This window comes from Canis aureus, chromosome 5 (genome assembly GCF_053574225.1).
Source record: "Canis aureus isolate CA01 chromosome 5, VMU_Caureus_v.1.0, whole genome shotgun sequence".
NCBI classification, from domain to species: Eukaryota; Metazoa; Chordata; class Mammalia; order Carnivora; family Canidae; genus Canis; species Canis aureus.
Genome location: NC_135615.1, coordinates 57,158,291 through 57,177,635, shown reverse-complemented (window position 1 = coordinate 57,177,635; position 19,345 = coordinate 57,158,291). Strand labels below are relative to the sequence as shown.

Genomic DNA, 19,345 nt, shown 5'->3' with positions numbered 1-19,345 from the left:
ACCTGGTTTCCACGAAGGTGGCCAGTAAAGAACCCCTGCAAGCCCGCCCCATCCCATCTACATGCCTAATGACATCTGTGCCCATATACTTTGCCTTCCCCCTTGAACCATACCCGAACTACTCCTTCTAAGCTAACCCTTCCCTTTGGGTACTCGACCCCAAATCCCCTCCCAAAAACATCGTCCCAGCAATTGGCCTCCCTCTCCCATATCACTAGCTGTCCCATCCGCACGAGTATCCTGGTCGGCACATGTTCTGTAATTCTTTCCAGTTTAAATCTTAAGTGAATTACGAATCTCAAAACATTAATGCTCAGTGGAAGCCAGCCCCCAATCCTAAATTCTGTGCAATTCCTTTTGTATAAAACTGTAGCAAATGCACACTAACCTGCGAATCGATGGTGGCACAGAGTTTACTCGACATCCAACTCTCCCAAGTAGAACAGAAATTCCAAGAGAACAGGGATTTGGTCTATAGGGTTCACTGTAACATCCCCAATTTCCTGACCTCTAATGTGTGCCTGAATAAATACCAGGATCTGTGAATTAGCATCTTTGGAGCTACTTGGTTGTGAATGAAGGAAACCACTCACACGCATCTAAGCAAAAAGAATTTATTACAAGGATTCCAAATAGTCTCATGGCCCCGAGGGAAGCCCTAAGGTACAGCCAGAAGGGAAACGGAACCGCTGGGAACCCGGTCTCTTCTCTAGCCTGCCCTGCTGAGGCAGGATGGCTTGGTCTTGCAGATTTTCTCCGGACTTAGTTTCCTTCTCCTTTCTTCGCTGCTTTCTTTGCTGATGATCCAAAAAGCATTCTCAGAACCCCACATTTGCCAAGATCAAGAATTTGGGGCGCCTCGGTGGCGCATAGAAGCATCCAACTCTTGCTTTCAGCTCAGCTCATGATCTCTCAGGGTGGGATCGAGCCCCATGTCCAGTACAGAGTCTGCTTCAAATTCTTTCTCCTTCCTGCTTCTACCTCTCCTCACTCTAATAAATAAATAAAACCTTTTTTAAAAAAAAAGAATTTGATTATAATTCCTAGTTACTACTCCCGGCTTAGCCTGGGCTTGAGCCAGATATACCACCCCCGGTCTAGGTCACTATCTGGGGAAAGAGGCACGCAGCCTAGTCACAGTAAGTGCCTCTTCGTAGCTGAGGGAACATTTTATTCATTGAAGAGACAATTTAGTTACTTGTTAAAGTTAAGCATTTGAAAACTTTCCTTAAGGTTTTAGATTTAACTTATACTCCATCCATAATACTAGTTCATCTTAATAATCACTTTCAAGGGGGCCTTTAATTCATGTTTCATAAAGTAGATTTAAGTTGAACACACTAAATTTAAAATTTTTTTAAACAAATCCACTTACAATCCAAATTCCTTTAAACAATAGCATTTATACACTTAAGATGTTTTTCTTGTAAATAGCACTTCAAATGCTTGATCCAATAAGCAGAACCTTCCCAAGTGCTTAACTCTTACAATAAGTTAAATGTACGATGAGTTCCTAAGTTCTCTGGGACATGTCAAGATTTTTGCAGGCTTAGTAATATTTTAAAGTACTTTTCAACTAAAATTCAGAAGCCTTAATATCTGTCATTTTATATTAGAATCCAAAGGCCAACGCAACACAGCATAATATGCCTAATATGCCAATTGTGTTTAAATACTTTAAATAACAAATACTTGTTTGTCCCAATGAATATAAAAACTATTCCTGAAATTACTATACAGTATCAATGGCTATGGGAATTGCAAAACCTTTTTGAAAATTCATCTTCATTCTAGATTTCATCCAAGAACCGCAGCGCTCGGTCAAGTCCTGTTAAAGGAACAGGAGGCTTGGCCCCAGAGGCCAGGTGGGTTCACAGTGCCGGGATGATGAGGGACTCAGGCCTGGGGGAAAAGTGGGCTGACCACTGGAGCTCATTCAGCATTAAGTGACAACACCAACACTGGATGGCTGTGATGAGACTTGAATAAAATAATGTATGGGAAAACTCTTGTCACGTGTTGCACACTTGATGGCAGCTAGTTTTAGAATTTTCAACTTCTAATTTTTACTAGTATACAGCATACTTAAAAGTTAAATACTTTTAAAAGCTTTTAAATACAAAATTTACTTAAATAAATTAACCCTTTTAACATGAAGACAGGGTTTCTGACCTTGTCTAAATCTCATAATTACTCCGGGAAATAAACCCCTGGTTTCTTCATAAGCCACTGTGCATTCACCAATTCAAGAAAGGGAAACTAGACCCTATTTTTGAGCACATGCCCTTTCCAGACCACAGAAATATTCTTTTCTGCCTTAAAAAAAAAAAACCTGAATTCACAAAACTAAACTCTAAGAGGAGATTCCCATTGCATAATCTTCCTTAAGTTTTTTTTTTTTTTTTTTTTTTAAACACAAAGCAGGTTTCCTTACAGATAACTACTTGAGGTGGAATAGGAACAGATAACTACTTGAGGTGGAATAGGAACTTGAGGTGGAATAGGAAAAGGGAGAAGTAGCAAGTGTGAAATCAATGTCCTAAAACAGTAGCCAGTGACTATTCATGAATTCACATATCTCAGAAAGCCAAGAAGAAAGAATATCTTTATAAAAATGTGGCTTACATCGACCTTTAAAAAACAAAAACTATTTTCCAAAAACAAGCTACTCTATCTTTGAGTTCTAAAACACAAGATTGTGGAGATTAGAGAAACAAACTCTAAAGACTGATTACAGAAAGTCGTTTTCAGAAGGGTAGGAAGCTGTAAGAGAAGCTCCAAACATATGTATAAAAGGTTGAAAGGCTATTTAATTACAAGATAAATGGCAAATTTTATCACTCCTCTGACCTGAAATTGAAAACTGGGCAGAAAAAAAATCTGTGTATCAAGAAGGAGAAAATTGTGGTCCGATAAGGTCTATCTGTAGACCTTGTTCTGGTAAGAATGGTCAAGATTAAAGGAATGGAAAGAATCTGGAATGGACAGCACAATTTTTAGGTATCAAATCTGCCTCATCACACTCTTTGAATACATGTTCTAACTAATTCAGAGTAAATTGTTCAAAGCTGGCCACGGATGTGTCACATGTGGAGCAGACGCAATCCCATTACCGGCAGAAGCGGAACATGGGACCTAGGATAAATGATAACATCAAGGCAAGGGAGGCGAGATCAGCAGGGCTTGGAAATCCCACACTGATTAGAGGATTTATTTCTGTTGCTGTTTCTGTTGTTGTTGTTTGTCCAGGAGAAAAGTAAAAAATAAAGCCCTGCCCCTTTGGCAGGATTCCCAGTTGAAACCCATTCCAGGGTTCTGAAGGCCTACCCAAATGTTGATACAGAACTTTGCTGTATTAAAATTAATATCACTTTGTCCAAGGTGGACAATACACTACGACCAAGACAACTCAGATCTTCTAGCCGAAGATGCCATGAAATAATTCAAAGTATTACATGGAAAACCATGTCTTACAATAGGTACTTATTTACCAATTCTAGATATTCCAGTCTCTTCCATCAAACTGCTTCTGTGAATACTTTTTTGGGCTTTTGTTTTGTTTTGTTTTTACTGTATCAGAGATTCTCTTTCCAATAGTTAATAGAATCAAATCTATTTCAAGTTAGCTGTTCTTACAGGTCTCATCAGACTACGATTCCATCTTGTTCTCTAGAAATCCATCAGATGTATGCTGCAGCACAGAAGTGCTTTCTTTCCTTGTCATAGTAGCAAAAAGCATATCCATCATCCCCAAGGTTTCTAGTAGTTCTCTCTGGTAATCAATCTCTTTTTCTACGAGTCCTTGAAGTACCAAAAACTTTTTATCAACTACGGGTGACTGACCAATCACAGGAAGATATATATCTAGAAAGAGAGAGAAAACACATTAATTAGAAGTACTTTTCTTAATAAATGAACAGCAATAGTTAGAAAAGGTATGAAAATATTAAATATAAACATACTGAAAAATCTGTACTTATTTTATAATTTATGATTTATAGAAAATAATCCAGCTAAATAATTTTTTTTCAAAAAGAAGTACTTATAGAAAGTACAGTGTGGAGATTCTGACCTACTTTCATTTTCCCCTTAAAAATTATAGATGTCTAAACAAAAATTGTTTGATTTCATAACTCTAATTTTAGCAATTCAGAGTCAAACTACTATAAACATTTTACTTCCCTTAAAATGCACTGATTTACTGTGGTTGTTTTCTTCCTGACAATCGCTACTGGAGAATTCATAAAAACAAGGTATTGTGATCTATGCAATTTCATTATTTGACATCTCTAGTGCTGCAATTCAAGTTTTTTTTTTTTTTAAAGGTTTCACATATTTATTTGAGAGAAAGAGCAAGTGAGAGAGAGGGGGAGAGAGAGAAAGAGCACCAATGGGAGGGGTGGCGGCACAGAAGGAGAGGGAGAAGTAGACTCCCCACTGAGCTGGGAGCCCTACGCAGGGCTCGATCCCAAGACCCTGAGATCAGGATCTGAGCCCAAGGCAGATGCTTTACTGACGGAGCCACGCAGGTGCCCCGAAGTTTTCAAGTTTTAACAACTACTTACCAATAATTATTTCCGCAGCATTGATCAAAACAGGGGCAAATCTTGGTTGAGACAGATTCCTACAGAGCAAAAATTATTTTATGAAAAGTGTCAACTTTAAAAATATCCATAAAATAAATTTTAAATTGTTCCATCAGTTCTCTACTAAGGTCAATATAAAAGTAAAGATCTCTCTTATTTGAGATAAAGAAGGAGTTCAGATGCAAAATAGATGTTTCATAGACATAAAACATACCGTATCAAAAAATTAAGAACACGACTGATTTCCTTTTCATCCCGACCTGCAAGGGCATTTGCAAGGACTCCTCTTCGATTTAGCTCCTTTATGATGGAAACTGTAATCTCAGGTGTCTTTATTGTACAACTGGGCTAGAAAAATTTTCGGTGAACATGAGCAGGTAAGACAGCGCAGGAAACAATGATAGTCTTAGAACTCACTAAACATTACCAAATTTAAATAGGTTTATATCATTACAGTTTTGAGTTGCAGTAATACACAATTAATAAAATCATTCTTTTAAAAATATGCTCCTCGTAGGTTTAGCAACTGTAACAGATGTACCACTCTGGCGGGGGGGGGGGGGTTTATTGATAATAGGAGAGGCTATGATTGTGTGGGCGCAGGGAGTCTACAGGAAACCTCTGTACCTTCCCCTCAATTTTGCTGTGAAGCTAAAACTGCTCTAAAAAATTAGTCTTAATTAAAAATATAAACACACACACACTCTCTCCCTCTCACAGGGATAACATATTGTATGTATGTATATATGCTTCCCACTCACCTCAAGGACTCTGTCAAGTGCCTTAGAGACCCGGAAATTTTTCAGATCCCTGTCATACAATTCTAGGTGTTTCTTTGATGGCCTGTTGATCAAAATGTCGTCCTGTATTACAAAGTAAATTTATAAAGAAAAATCAGTATCTGCACAGTTTCATTCAAAATAAATTTTTTCACTGTGGGATTTTATACTAGGATGACCCTGAACTATTTAATAAATAATGGGCATATCCCCAGAATGCAGACTAATTAAAAATGGAATAATTTGCTACATCAATGTGTTCTTACTCTCCTATGATTTAACTTAGAACACATACATAATACCTCACTCTGGGCAAACATTAGAAAAAAACAAAAATGGGAGAGACTGAGATCTAGTCCCAACGACTCTGATTACCAGTAGTGAGATGCTAGATCGACCAGAACTTCTATCTCCATCTTCTCAGATGCCAAACGGGGACATAATCGGCTCTACTACTGATCAGGGTTGTTTAGGAGATCAAATTAGATAGTGTGTCAAAGACATTGCTTTGAATATGGTAAAATACTATATGTAACATTGTTACGATTCAGGGTATCAAAGTAGACCTCATTCCCCATTACTTACTAATAATGTCCCCAATCTAGCAATCTGCAAAGAATTAAGGTAGAGAAAAGCAAAATAAAGTTAAATCCCATGTGAACTACACTTTCCAGTAATGTGCAGGGATGGAGCTGCCTACTCTAACAAACTACACCTTTTCAAAAAATGTAAGAAATATGCAAATACCCGTTGCTTCATGTAACTTTTTCCTTTAATAAAAGTTCGATATGCAGGCCTCCTTCTCTTGGGAAAAGAATCCTTCTTTGCTTCAGATTTCCGATGTTTCACACTCAATATTCCATTGGTCATTCCTACAACTATCGTCTCATCTTCGTGCTATAAACAATTAGAAAAACAAGTTACTCTATTCCTAACCCATCATTTAGCTTACTTTTTCTTCAAAATACCACTTCTAACATGTTTTCTGCTTATCCATACTTTCACTAAGAGTTCCACTCAGATATACTCTGCCTAACAATAATCTGTGCAAAAAGTTAGAACAAATAATTTTTTCCTCCAGGATACTATTATATTGATAGTGTTTAAATTATCACTGGCAGTTTGAATAATAATACAGTTAATGACATCTTGGGAAACTTCTAAAATAATTTTTTTTCTGCATCCTCTTATTAGAAAAAGGATCATGTGATAGCATGACTTTCCATAATCTTGCCAAGAAAATATTTTGTAATCAGCTTTTCCTCTTCTAATTCAGATTTCTATATGATGTATTCAGATATCCTCTTTTCAATGGCTCAAGAAATTTGACAGTGGACATCCCAGAAAAAGCAGTCAACAAAGACATACAAGTTCACTTAGTTACTCGCTTTTCTCACTCTTTTTTTTTTTTCCCTCAGAGAGCCAACTTGATTTTCTAGAGTATGTTAATTCTAAGTTAAATGTATTGAAAGGAGATTTATCAGTTTCCCAGATCCTGCCATTCATGGTAACAATGCCTATAGCTATACTTGATTTGAAGGTATATAGTGAGCAAGATCTAAACCTCAATTCATACTAAATTATTGAGACAAGTCATATAATACAAATTATCTTTACTATCTAATATGGTAAGAAGAAGACTGGGGTGCCTGGGTGGCTCAGTTGGTTAACTATCTGCCTTCAGCTCAGGGCATGATCCCAGTGTCCTGGGATCCAGCCCCGTGTCAGGCTCCCTGCTCTGAGGGGAGCCTGCTTCTCCCTCTCCCCCTGCTTGAGTTCAATCTCTCTGTCAAATAAACAAATAATATCTTAAAAAAAAAAAATTTACTCACATACAAAGATAAACCCTACAATTCCATTTTACTTTAACAAAGTTAGTGAAAGCTTTAAAAAGAATAAAAGTACTCACCGCAAGTGCAAGACTCAAAATTGAAGCTGCATAATCAAAACTGTGGACTACTTTATAGGAAGTCGTACTATATACTTTCACCTTCCTGAAAGAAAGAAAAAAAGAAAGAAAGAAAGAAAGAAAGAAAGAAAGCAAGCAAGCTTTGTTACAAATCACCTTGGAAATGAGTGTAAAATGCAAATTTCCTATTTTTTAGAAACTCAATATATAAATATTAAAATTTATACAGCAATGAAGAAAAATGATTAACAATATTAATTACAAACTAATTCCTTACTGAATCTAAAAATCAACTGTTAGCGGTAGCTATGTTTATATATAAAGACAAGACTAGCCACCAAAAGGACAGACTAGGAACCACTGTCACCTGAAGATGAAACTTGAGAGTAAAGAAAAGGTTTCAAAGTACACTGGGAATCAAAAGAGCAGGGTTTCTCAACATTACCATGATTAACACCACAGGCCAGGTAAGTCTTTGTTGTGGAGGCTGTTCTGTGCGTGGTAGGCTGCCCAGCAGCATCTGCCAACTACCATGAACAGAGCCAACTCACATTTGATATTTGAGGGACATATCTAAAAATCAAGTCCTAAATTGCCTAGTAACACCATTTCAGGGAATCTGCTACATATTTACATAATAAATTCCTTTGTGTTAAAACTATATTCTAGGGCAGCCCCGGTGGCCCAGAGGTTTAGTGTCGCCTTCGGCCCAGGGCGTGATCCTGGAGACCTGGGATCGAGTCCCGTGTTGGGCTCCCTGCATGGAGCCTGCTTCTCCCTCTACCTGTGTCTCTGCCTCTCTCTCTGTGCCTCTCATGAATAAATAAAATAAAATCTTAAAAAATATATATGTGTGTGTGTGTATATACATATATATATATACACACATATATATATATTCTAGCTTTTAAAACATGTATACTTTTTAATGAACATACTGAAAAACCAAGGCTTTCCATAACAAAAATAGAAAATACAGACATAAAATAATCAAAAACAAATAAATATGACTACTAGAAATGCGCCATAGCTCCAGCCACATGCTACTGAGTACTTGAAATGTGGCCAGTGGAAATAAAGAACCACATTTTTAATTTTGATTTTAAATAAATTTTAATTTAAAAACTGAGGTAGTGTAAAAATATTTTTCTGTTAAACAACTACATTTCACTTTAATCACTATAAAATATTATTACTGTATCATAGGGCATGTATTGGATGCTTAACTGATCTGTCTTGGTAATATTTTTACATTGATTACATATTGAAATAATATCTTAGATACCCTGAAATAATTTTACTGAGTTCTTTTTGCCTACTTAATGTGGCTATTAAAACATTTAAAATTATATATGTAGCCTACACCATATTTCTATTGGACACCACTGTTTTAGAACATTAACTAATGGAATACTACTACTAATTGGAAATAGTAATATCTGAGGGGCGTCTGGGTGGCTCAGTGGCTGAGCTTCTACCTTCGGCTCAGGTCATGATCCCAGGGCCCTGGGATGGAGCCCGCATCAGACTCCCTGTTTGATGGGAAGCCTGCTTCTCCCTCTCTACCACTTGTGCTCTTATGCATGCTCTCTCTCACACATAAATTTTTTAAAAATATTTTAAAAAAGAAAAAAGGTAAAATTTTAATCACATAAATGTATAGAAGTTTTCACATGAAGTTTCAAATTTTGAAGAATATAAACTAGAATACATACATACACTCATTAAATTTTTAAATATACACATACACAATAAGGATTTTTAAAGAAATCAGACTAAATAAACTAAATTTTAATTTACTAAAGAACTCAGTAAAATTATTTCAGGGTATCTAAAATATTATTTCAATATGTAATCAATGTAAAAATATTACCAGACAGAATGACAGACTAATTAAAAAAAAAATGTTCAAATGGTTCAATAAAATTCCTTAAGTATATACGTTGAAGCACTAACATTTTTTTTTAAGATTTTTATATTTTTTTTATTTTTTTAGATTTTATTTATTTATTCATGAGAGACAGAGAGAGAGAGAGGCAAAAGACAAGAGGCAGAGGGGGAGAAGCAGGCTCCATGCAGGGAGCCCGATGTGGGACTTGATCCTGGGTCTCCAGGATCACGCCCTGGGCCGAAGGCAGCACTAAACCACTGAGCCACTGGGGCTGCCCTGAAGCACTAACTTACGTCAAGCAAGAAAATAAGTTTGCTGTATATGAATAAAAAAAGATCAAAACTAATTTTCAACTGAAAATATTTTTTTCAGAAATTATTTGACAGAACATTTACTTTATCACAAATACTTCAGAAATAACTCATTTCCTCAAGCAGTAAATATCCATACACCAGTAATAATAAAGAAAATTAAAACGCTAACCTATCCAGTGACCCAGAAAGTAACCTCTGTCCAGAGCTGCTCAGATATAAACACGTCACAGTTTTATGATGATTTTTCAAAGACACTAGTAATTGTCCTCCTTTCAGCATGTCCCAGATTTTAACATAACGGCCTCCTACAAGAAGAAATAATCATTAATTTGAAATTCTGCCTAACATTTAGTATTTTAAAGATTTGAAAAGCATTCTACACTGGACAGGGCACAGCATGGAGGTGAAGTGAGGGGTCCCAAGCAAAACTGCCTGGTTTCAGTGCTGGCTCCATCACTCACTAACTTTGAAACTGAGAATAAAAATAGTTCCTACCTCAAAGAACTGTTATGATGATTAGATAACTGCATGTTTGTAAAGTTCACAGAACTTCCCAGCAAAATAAAAAGTATAACCAAAAAAGATTACAAGAACTGTAATAAAATCATTTGGCAAAAGAAATTTTGGGTCACTATGGAAATGAATAATATAGCTTTATTTCCTAAACATTTTGTGAATCTCACCAAAACTAAAAAAACTTCCCTAAAACTTCTACTCGAAGAGTTAGTAGGTTCCTTAAAGGCAATTCACTCTAATAGTTTAAAAACAATTCTTTTAATACGGCATCCTTTATTTCAATGAAATGTGAAGCAAAAGTCTAGAAGGTAAAACAGGAAAATGAGTTTGAGAGGGAGGAGCAAAGGTCTTACCTATCCTAACTGGGAAAGGGGCGCATAGGCCAGTTCACAGTCCCTGTCTCACCACCTGTGGCAGCTCACGAGAGAGCATAGTTTAAAACAACTGATTCTGTCCAAGTTCACATTTCCAAAGCCTACAGGGGCTGAGTGAAGGGACTGCCCAAGATCGTACAATTAGCTAGTGACACAGAAGAGATGCCCATTCTCCCTGTTTAACTTGAACTTATTTCCGTTTCTCAAAATAACAGCCAGAAAAATGGATACATCTGACAATGTTATCAACTTATTTTGAAATTAAAGAGGTCCTGGGGAATAAATATAAAACAGGCTAATTTTTATTTGGATTTTAAAATTGAGAGGAAAAAAGGCTACACACACGGTCACACATATGCTATAAGTTATACTACCTACGTATCCTACTGTCAACACATTAATTTTGACTTGATAAATGAAAAAAGTCAATTTATGCTTTCCATTCTAATTTTGAAAATGCTCTATGATCAACATAACGAAAAAAGACCTCAGTTACAAGTTGATGTAAACTGTGTCAAGACCCCTTCTGACTCCACATTATATCCTCCTCCAGAATTACTGGCTATTTTCTGGGTAAAGTCATCTCAATCTAGAGACACAGAAAAGAGACAAATCTGATTCTAGAATGAAAAGACTGTGTTTTCAAAAGCTGTTACAGATCTCTTAGGTAGGGATAAACAGGAATACAACCTGGATTTCTAGGTTAAATACACAATGTAGTAGACTCTCAAGTCCTAGGATTTCAGATCTGTCACTTTATCTTGTAAAAATTAGTTTAATAACTTTTATTTCCGTAGCTGCAAAATACGGAGAAACCTACCTACCTTCTAGGCTCAATAATATTTATATAATAGCACAGTATCTGGCTCACCCTCAGTACTCAATAAATAATAACTGCTGGCCTGCCCTACTTATCAGTTGAGCAAAACCTAGGTATGCAATTCAAGGGCACAGTGTTAAATTATAAGAAGTAACTAAAAAAAAAAAAAAAAAAAAAATCACTCATTCGAGATGACCAACAATATTAGTAAAGCAATTTTTAAAATACCTGCTGATGCCAGAAGTCCTCCAGAGGGAAAAAGCAGGACACTTTCCACTGGCTGCCCATGCTCAACAGAGATCACACTCTGGTTTGTTCGTGCATCAAACATCTTCACAGTATGATCATATGACCCTAAAATGTCAATTTTTGTATTATGTGAACTTATTATTTAAAACAACAAAAACTAAGTATGTGTGTTTATCCAAATATAAATTCTAAAAGGAGAAGAGGCTTAGATGAAATTTTAAGGACACATATGTACATTCATGAAAACAGAGTATTTCCATACTCTCTGGTACTACTGTTTTCTGAAAAAGCATTTTACTGTACTATATTATACTATACTACATTATACTAGATCTTAAACTATTCGGATCTTCAAGCTATCATCACTACTGAATCATGTGGGAACCTTTGCACAAGCACCCACAAACACTGTACGGCATTATCTTTGTTTCTTGGCTGCTGTGAAAACCGTTACAGTTCTGACACTCATGTTTCCAGGGAAGCCTGATGCTTCCAAACGCTGTTTGGAAGACAGTAAGAACAATCACCAAAAGAAAACAACTGGAAAAACAGAAACATATTCCTTTATAAAAATGTTTAAACTGCTCTATCCCAAGACAATATCAAATTATATGACAATTAAATTATCCACTTCAGGAGGGAAAAACAGTTCACTAACCTGTTACAAACAGATCTGGGTTCAGTTTGCTAGCACATCCACACCTCACATAATCAGAATGTTCTTTGAATGTCACAATTTCCTTGGAGTTCGGGATATCCCACAATTTAACTGTATAATCGTCAGCCCCAGAGACCACATGATATTTGTCAGCTGTAAAATCAACTGTGTGAACTGCTCTAAAAAATCAAGAATCGATATATTAAAAAGCAAGAAAAAAAATTATATCTCTGGCATCTTCTAACATAAAAACACTCCTTTTCTCCAAATAACAAAAAAAGTAGCTCAGAAAATCTTTAAAACAGGTGTTTGTCCCTAAGCCAATTTAAAATTTTAAATACCTCTACTCTATGAAGTTAATATAAACAGCCTTAAAATTATATCTTCTAATATGTTGCCAATTCTACAAAACTCAATGAAAGTAAATGTTCTACAGGTTGGAGCAAAGGTACTTTTAATTTAAAAAAATTTCAAAATGGACAGTTAATTACAAAATCCTAAGACAGACCTGCCATGAAGTAGTATCATACTAAGTGAATTTGTTATACTTTAAATGTTTCCCTGATGAGGAAAGATCATCCTGACAATATACTATAAAAAACACTTGAGATTTTAAATCAGTAGCAAACTTCCACAATGAACTAGGTAATCTTGATATAAAGTTATAACTGCTCTGGCCATTTAATTTACTAAGTGGCAAAATATTAACTTCAAGAAGAAAAAGAATCAACCTTTCAAACCTGACTTCAAAATAAGAACCTCTAATGTAGTCCAGATTAGTTCTGATTTATAGTTATAGGGTTGCCTTTGGATCAGTGGTTTATAACCTGGACTGGTCACAGAACTCACAGATTAGGCAAAAACTATAGGAAATCTTCCTAGACAAACGTACATTTCTCGAAATGTCACATATAATTCTAGGGAATTCATGAGCCCTGTCAAACTGGACCATACAACTGGACCAGATGAAGTACTCTATTGTAGAACCACCAAGAAATAAAGGATACACTGGTACATAATCTTCATAGAACTGCTCTGTGTTTTTATTCAAAGCCCAAAAAACAAACAAACAAAAACTGTCTATATGGTGACAGATGTTAACTAGACTTTTTATGATCATTTTGCAATAGACACAAATATTGAACATATACCCAAAACTAACAATGTTTTGTTCATTATACCTCAGTTAAAAAACAATGTAAACATTTTTGAATAGTGGCTCTTACTTAGTATGACCTTCAAACTGCCTGAGGGGAGCTCTCCCACTTATATCAAAAAGCTGAACTCCACCATCTTCACTGCCAGCCACAAGCAGTTTACCATCCTGACGAAAAGTAGCACAGTATGCTGTGTCTTTAAATCGGGAAAAGGTTTTTATAGGTTCTTGAGAGTACCGGCCATAAATGTGAATCTACAAAAAGATAAAAAACGTAGTATTTGACCAGATGGCTCAAGATCAGTAGCAAATATAAACTACATAAAGGAAAAACAAACTTAATATATTTACCCTTGAGGAAGCGGTGACAGCGTAATTGTATGGAGGCTGTGGAGAAAAATCTACTTTTGACACTGCACCAAACTCCTTGATTTGAACAGGGGTCTTAATAAAAAAAAAAATAATACAGGAGATTAACAGAGTTACAATTGGAAGGACCTTTTAAGATTACATAATTTCTTACTGATCATTTCTCTGTGCTCTTAATAACATTTACTAGGATGTATTTAGTAAAGAAGTATGATGAAAGCAAAAAAAAAAAAAAAAATTCAAATCCATCACTCAGACTATCCTGGTTGCCATTAAAGTAAATAAATATATGGCTGGAAAACCATACCCTACTCTTCGTCTTCAGCAATGGAGTTTTCTGTGATTATTACTGGGGGGGAAAATAGTTATGCCTGTACCAGCATACATTTAACCATGTATTCTGTAACTGACACAAAGATCATACCATGCATGCAGGCTGTTCTGCACCTTGCTTTTTTACCACTCAGTAACACATCTTAGCTAACTTTTGATATGCTCAACAGATTTGCCATCCGTTATAGGATACATCATAATTTACGTTACCAATCTACTACTAACATACAGAGATTTTTCCAAAATTTCTAGTATTAAAAATAATACTTTAATAAACACCTACATACATACATCTTAGCAAATTTGGGGGAGTATAATCATTAAGTTCCAAACTGCAGAATTTACATGGCCAAAAGATATTTTTATCATAATGTCAAAATGCCCTCCAGAAAGTTTACACCACTTTTCCTCCCTCGAGTAGCAATGATGATCAAAATTTTTCATTTGTGTCACTGTAACAGATGAAAAATAGTATCCAAATTACTGTTTCAATTTATACTTTTTTAATTATGAACGAAGCTGTAGCTCTTTGTTATATTTACTGGTCATTTAAATTTCTGATTCCAGGGGCACCTGGGTGGTTCAGTCAGTTACCCATCGCCTTTGGTTTAGGTCGTGATCCCAGGGTCCTGGGATGGAGCCCCACATCAGGGTCCCTGCTCAGCAGGGAGTCTGCTTCTCCCTCTCCCTCTGCTGATACTCCCTGCTTCTCCTCTCTCTCTTTCTCAAATAAATAAAATCTTATTTAAAAAAGTTTCTTATCCCATAAGCCTCCCATCCCAATCTTTTTCCATTTTTGTATTTAATTGTTCATTTTCTTAAAAAAATCATTTCCGAGCCTTTGTAGACAGTCTGGAAGAACTAATTCTGCATCACTTCTTAGTTTGAGAAAAGCAAAAGAAAAAAATAATGCAAGATTCATATTCAAAAATTTATTTCACTTGGCATCCATTAATCATCTGTTTATTCTCTGCTAGGCAGTTGTATGATTAAAATCACTAACCAATACGGACTTTTATTTTAAAAATTCCAAGAAAAACTATCAGATATCAAATTTCCCACCCAAACTAAACTGCTGATAGATTCTTTTTAGTTATTAGTTCTCTATTAGAGTATCCCAAGTGTAACAAATGCTGGAGAAATAAGCATAAACGCAAACCCTTCATTACCATCTACATTTACCTTATAGTTGTTCCAGTACAGTGTGTCCTGGGTGATTTTTTCACCAAGTACAGGATATGTCTGAATAGCTGCAGGCTTGTACCCAGACATAATTTCATTCGGTTGGACTCTTATCCAAGGATAAATAGTTGAAACTGATGTTAGAAATAAGTGACTGCTTTATGTCTGAAAAAGAAAATATTTTATATATATTATTCTCAAACCTGTATAGTTACCATTTTCACATTGTATCTTTTCAAAAGGCTGTGTAGTAGTGACCAATAAACCATTTAATTCTAACACAGAAGAAACAATCTAGAAGATGCAAGTAGAATACAGATAGGGCTACCAAAGTGCACCATCCATTCAGTTATACACAAAACTGCACACAAATGTTCTCACACTTAACTAACCAATTTATAACACACGGGAATACATCTCGCTTAGCCACCCAGTAGCCAAAGCAGAAGTAGTCCACTGGCCTAGACTGTTAACAACGCAAAAACATTAACGTGAAACTGCAAATACAAGTCTCCTGAAACTAAATTTAGGATGACATTTAATTTATTTGAACATGGTCTAGGGTCTTAACCTCCTGAAAGTCTTACAAATACCAAAAAGGAAAACAAAGCTAGGGACGCCTGGGTGGCTCAGTGGTTGAGTGTCTGCCTTAGGCTCAGGGCGTGACCCCCGGGGTCCCTGGATCGAGTCCCACATCGGGCTCCCTACAGGGAGCCTGCTTCTCCCTCTGCCTGTGTGTCTGCGCCTCTCTCTCTCTCTCTCGAATAAATAAAATCTTAAAAAAAATAGAAACAAAGCTAATATTCTAATATAGAAGCTTAAATTTAAAAGCTTAAAAATAGGGATCCCTGGGTGGCGCAGCGGTTTGGCGCCTGCCTTTGGCCCAGGGCATGATCCTGGAGACCCGGGATCGAATCCCACGTCGGGCTCCCGGTGCATGGAGCCTGCTTCTCCCTCTCTGTGTGACTATCATAAATAAATAAAAATTTTTAAAAAAATTTTTTTCAAATAAAAAAATAAAAAATAAAAAATAAAATAAAAGCTTAAAAATAGGGCAAACCGGATGGCTCAGCGGTTTAGCGCCGCCTTCAGCCCTGGGCCTGATCCTGGAGACCCGGGATCGAGTCCCACGTCAGGCTCCCTGCACGGAGCCTGCTTCTGCCTCTGTCTGTGTCTCTGCCTCTCTCTCTCTCTCTGTCTCTCATGAATAAATTAATAAAATCTAAAAAAAAAAAAAAAAAAGATGGACGTTCATTTTTTTAAAAAGCTTAAAAATAAAAGGTAATATTCTGATGCAGTTCCAATTTAAAAGCTTAAAATAAACATTTTTTAAAAATTAAAATGAAAAGAAACAAGAATAAAGCAATTCTGAAATTAAATTCTCAATTTAAATGACAGAATAGGGGACGCCTGGGTGGCTCAGCGGTTGAGCATCTGCCTTCGGCCCAGGGTGTGACCCCGGGGTCCTGGGATCGAGTCCCACATCGGGCTCTCCGCATGGAGCCTGCTTCTCCCTCTGCCTGTGTCTCTGTGTCTCTCTCTCTGTGTCTCTCAGAATAAATACACAAAATCTTTTAAAAAATAAATAAATGACAGAATAGGATAAAAATGAGTTATAACTTTTAACTGACATGGAATTAAGCCAAAATGTCTCTCCAGGACTATTCAACTGCAAAAGAAATTCATTTTATCTGTGGTGCAAATCATCATCTGTTTCAAAAGTCCTGAAAAGAGTGCACCAATAACACCAAAATAAATAGGTATGACATTTTCTAAAGGTTGTTTTGATGAAACATAGCAACCAACGATCAAAAGGAAACTGTTCTGTGCAAGTACCTACGATATATAGGACACTGTTCTAGGTTCTGGACGTACAACACTGAGTAAAACAAACAGTGCCCTCACACCCTCCGATATTTTCCATTTTAGCTGGTCAGTGGCAGAAGCTAGGAATATGGATTTTGCCTTGACTTGTCCTTCCTCTTCACTTTTAACACCCAAAGAGTTAACAAGACCTGCTGATTTTACCTCCCTAAACTTCATCACGTCCACTCCGCCAGGTTCCACTGCTCCGATCTAGACCTTCCCATCTACAGAAACAGCGCAATGTGAGGTCTCCTTGACTCCCTTGCCCATCATCTAAACAGCCGTCAGCAAGACCTGACTACACAGCAAATCAAGCTTTTGCTACAAAGCACAACACTACCTGAAAACAAGGGTCCAACCTGCTCAACACACCCTATGATCTGGCCCTAACTTACCTTTTCAGCTTCACCCCCTTGCTATCCCTTTAACACACCCTCCTCTTTCTTCTCTGTCTTTGCTCATCTGTCCTCTTTGCCAGGAGTGAACTCTTCTCTACCCACTTCTTTCTTATCTTTTAAAGCTCAATTCAAGGATCAGACCCTCCACCCTTCTCTGAACTCCTAATGGCACTTCACTGTGCACATCTGTCAGTGTGCACTGTCAACGCTGCGTTTGTAATACTCTCTTCTTCCCATTAAACTGAACATTTCCTATCTGGAAGACTTTCTTAAGTGCTTAAAGAAAACCTGGGGAAGGAATGAAAGGAAGCACTGTGCTGGGTTCCATGGAAGAAAACAAAATTAAAGGCACAAGTGGTGTCGATAGTACAAACACTACTCCGGCAAGAGTGAACAGGCCTCTTCTCTAAGGGGCCTGATGATAAATACCTTAGGCTTTGCAGGCCAACAGGCAAAACGGAGATTATGTAGTTATAAGAAAGCAGGCAAGAAAAAAAAATCCCCCCCATTTTTCTTTTTTTTTTTTTTTAAGATTTATTTGTTTATGATAGACACAGAGAGAGAGAGAGAGAGAGGCAGAGAGACACAGGCAGAGGGAGAAGCAGGCTCCATGCAGGCAGCCTGACGTGGGACTTGATCCCGGGACTCCAGGGTCACGCCCTGGGCCCAAGACAGGTGTTAAACTGCTGAGCCACCCAGGGATCCCTCTTTTTTTTTTTTGTTTTAAATAACAAACACCCCCCTGCCAAATAATTATAGGTACAATTTTCTATTTACGAATGAAAAGAAGAGACTTTTTTGGACGAAGGGAAAAGCACTTCACTTACTTCGGGTTCGAGGTCCGTGTTTCCTATCATCGGACACCTTGCAAATACTCACCTGTAGAAAGCCTTCCAGGCTCAGCGGCTGCCCGAGGAAAAAAAAGCCGCCGGCCTCCACCCCTCCACTCCAGCCTGCGGGCCTCCCCCTCTCACGGGATCGCAGGCAAAACCACCCCTTACAACAGCAGCCGCAGCGGAGTTCAGAGCTCCGCCTGCAGAGAAACCCCTTAGAGCTCTAACAGCGGGCAGCCCCGGGGGTGGGGTGGGGGGGCTCAGCGGTGGGCACCTGCCTGTGGCCCAGGGCGCGACCCCGGAGACCCAGGATCGAGTCCCGCGTCGGGCTCCCCGCAGGGAGCCTGCTTCTCCCTCTGCCTGTGTCTCTGCCTCTCTCTGTGTGTCTCTTATAAATAAAATCTCTTAAAAAAAAAAAAAAAAGGAGGGGACACCTGGATGGCTCAGCGGTTGAGCACCGTGACCCCAGGTCCCGGGATCGAGTCCCGCGTCGGGCCCCTGCGGGGAGCCTGCTCCTCCCTCTGCCTGCGTCTCCCTCTCTGTGTCCTGCGTGAATAAATAAATAAAATCTTTACAATGAAGCGGCTGGCGGATGAAAGGCAGGAGCGGCGCGGGGGGGTGGGGGGGCGCCCCAACGTGGAGCCGGCGAGGAGGAACGCGGCCCGGGAGAGACGAGAGCCGGGGCGGCCGCCGGCGCACGCGGGGCGCGCAGGGCTCGGGGCCGAGGCTCCGCCCTCCCCGCAGCCCCGAGGCCGCCCGCGCCGCCCGCAGCCCGTGGGAGCGGCCCGACCCCGGGGACCCGCGCGGGCGCGGTGAGCGCAGACACGCGGGAGCGGAGCGCCCCGCGGGGACGCAGAGCCGCGCGGCCGGCAGCCAGGCTCGGCGGCGGCTGCGAAGCCTGCCCCCGCGGCCCTCCCCGCGCCCGCCGCTCCGGGCGCCCGGGGCTCACCTGCCAGGACCGCGCGGGCCTCCCGGGGAGCCGCCGACACTCGGCACCCACGCTCCGGCGCGTCGCACAGCAGTGACGCAACGACGTCGGCTGGCGCGCGTGACGCGGCGCGAGAGGGGCGGGGCCGGGGCCGGGGCGGGGCCGGGCGGCGTCGCCGCGGTGG

At 38.8% G+C, this 19,345-nt stretch overlaps 1 protein-coding gene across 6 annotated transcripts; it reads right to left on the bottom strand.

The window, feature by feature from the left end:
* Positions 1 to 600: 600 nt before the first annotated feature.
* UTP15 (UTP15 small subunit processome component) lies at positions 601 to 19,288 on the bottom strand. 6 transcript variants are annotated; one of them, XR_013380081.1, is made up of 15 exons: positions 19,183 to 19,288; positions 18,668 to 18,779; positions 15,137 to 15,301; positions 13,604 to 13,696; positions 13,323 to 13,507; positions 12,097 to 12,275; positions 11,418 to 11,543; positions 9,649 to 9,784; positions 7,275 to 7,359; positions 6,113 to 6,262; positions 5,348 to 5,449; positions 4,801 to 4,934; positions 4,566 to 4,624; positions 3,492 to 3,864; positions 601 to 992 (listed from the first exon to the last, which is right to left on the bottom strand). XR_013380081.1 is itself a non-coding variant. In XM_077898161.1 (14 exons), exons 3-14 carry the CDS (start codon positions 15,224 to 15,226, stop codon positions 3,650 to 3,652), a joined length of 1,554 nt encoding a protein of 517 aa, XP_077754287.1. In that variant the 5' UTR covers positions 15,227 to 15,301; positions 18,668 to 18,779; positions 19,183 to 19,288; the 3' UTR covers positions 601 to 3,649. The 6 variants fall into 6 exon arrangements, 5 of the variants coding, with proteins under 5 accessions (XP_077754287.1, XP_077754288.1, XP_077754289.1 ...); XM_077898161.1 differs by having other exon boundaries at positions 601 to 3,864; XM_077898162.1 differs by lacking the exon at positions 18,668 to 18,779 and having other exon boundaries at positions 601 to 3,864; positions 19,183 to 19,280.
* Positions 19,289 to 19,345: the final 57 nt, after the last annotated feature.

What these genes read in the sequence shown, in the direction of transcription:
- UTP15 (XM_077898161.1), bottom strand. Translation starts at nt 15,226, where the DNA reads ATGTCTGGGTACAAGCCTGCAGCTATTCAGACATATCCTGTACTTGGT. An exon ending in CTGTCACCGCTTCCTCAAGG is followed by an intron (nt 13,508 to 13,603) that starts GTAAATATATTA and finishes ATCTTTTTGTAG; the next exon opens with ATTCACATTTATGGCCGGTA. An exon ending in TGCTGCGGAAATAATTATTG is followed by an intron (nt 3,865 to 4,565) that starts GTAAGTAGTTGT and finishes CTCTCTTTCTAG; the next exon opens with ATATATATCTTCCTGTGATT.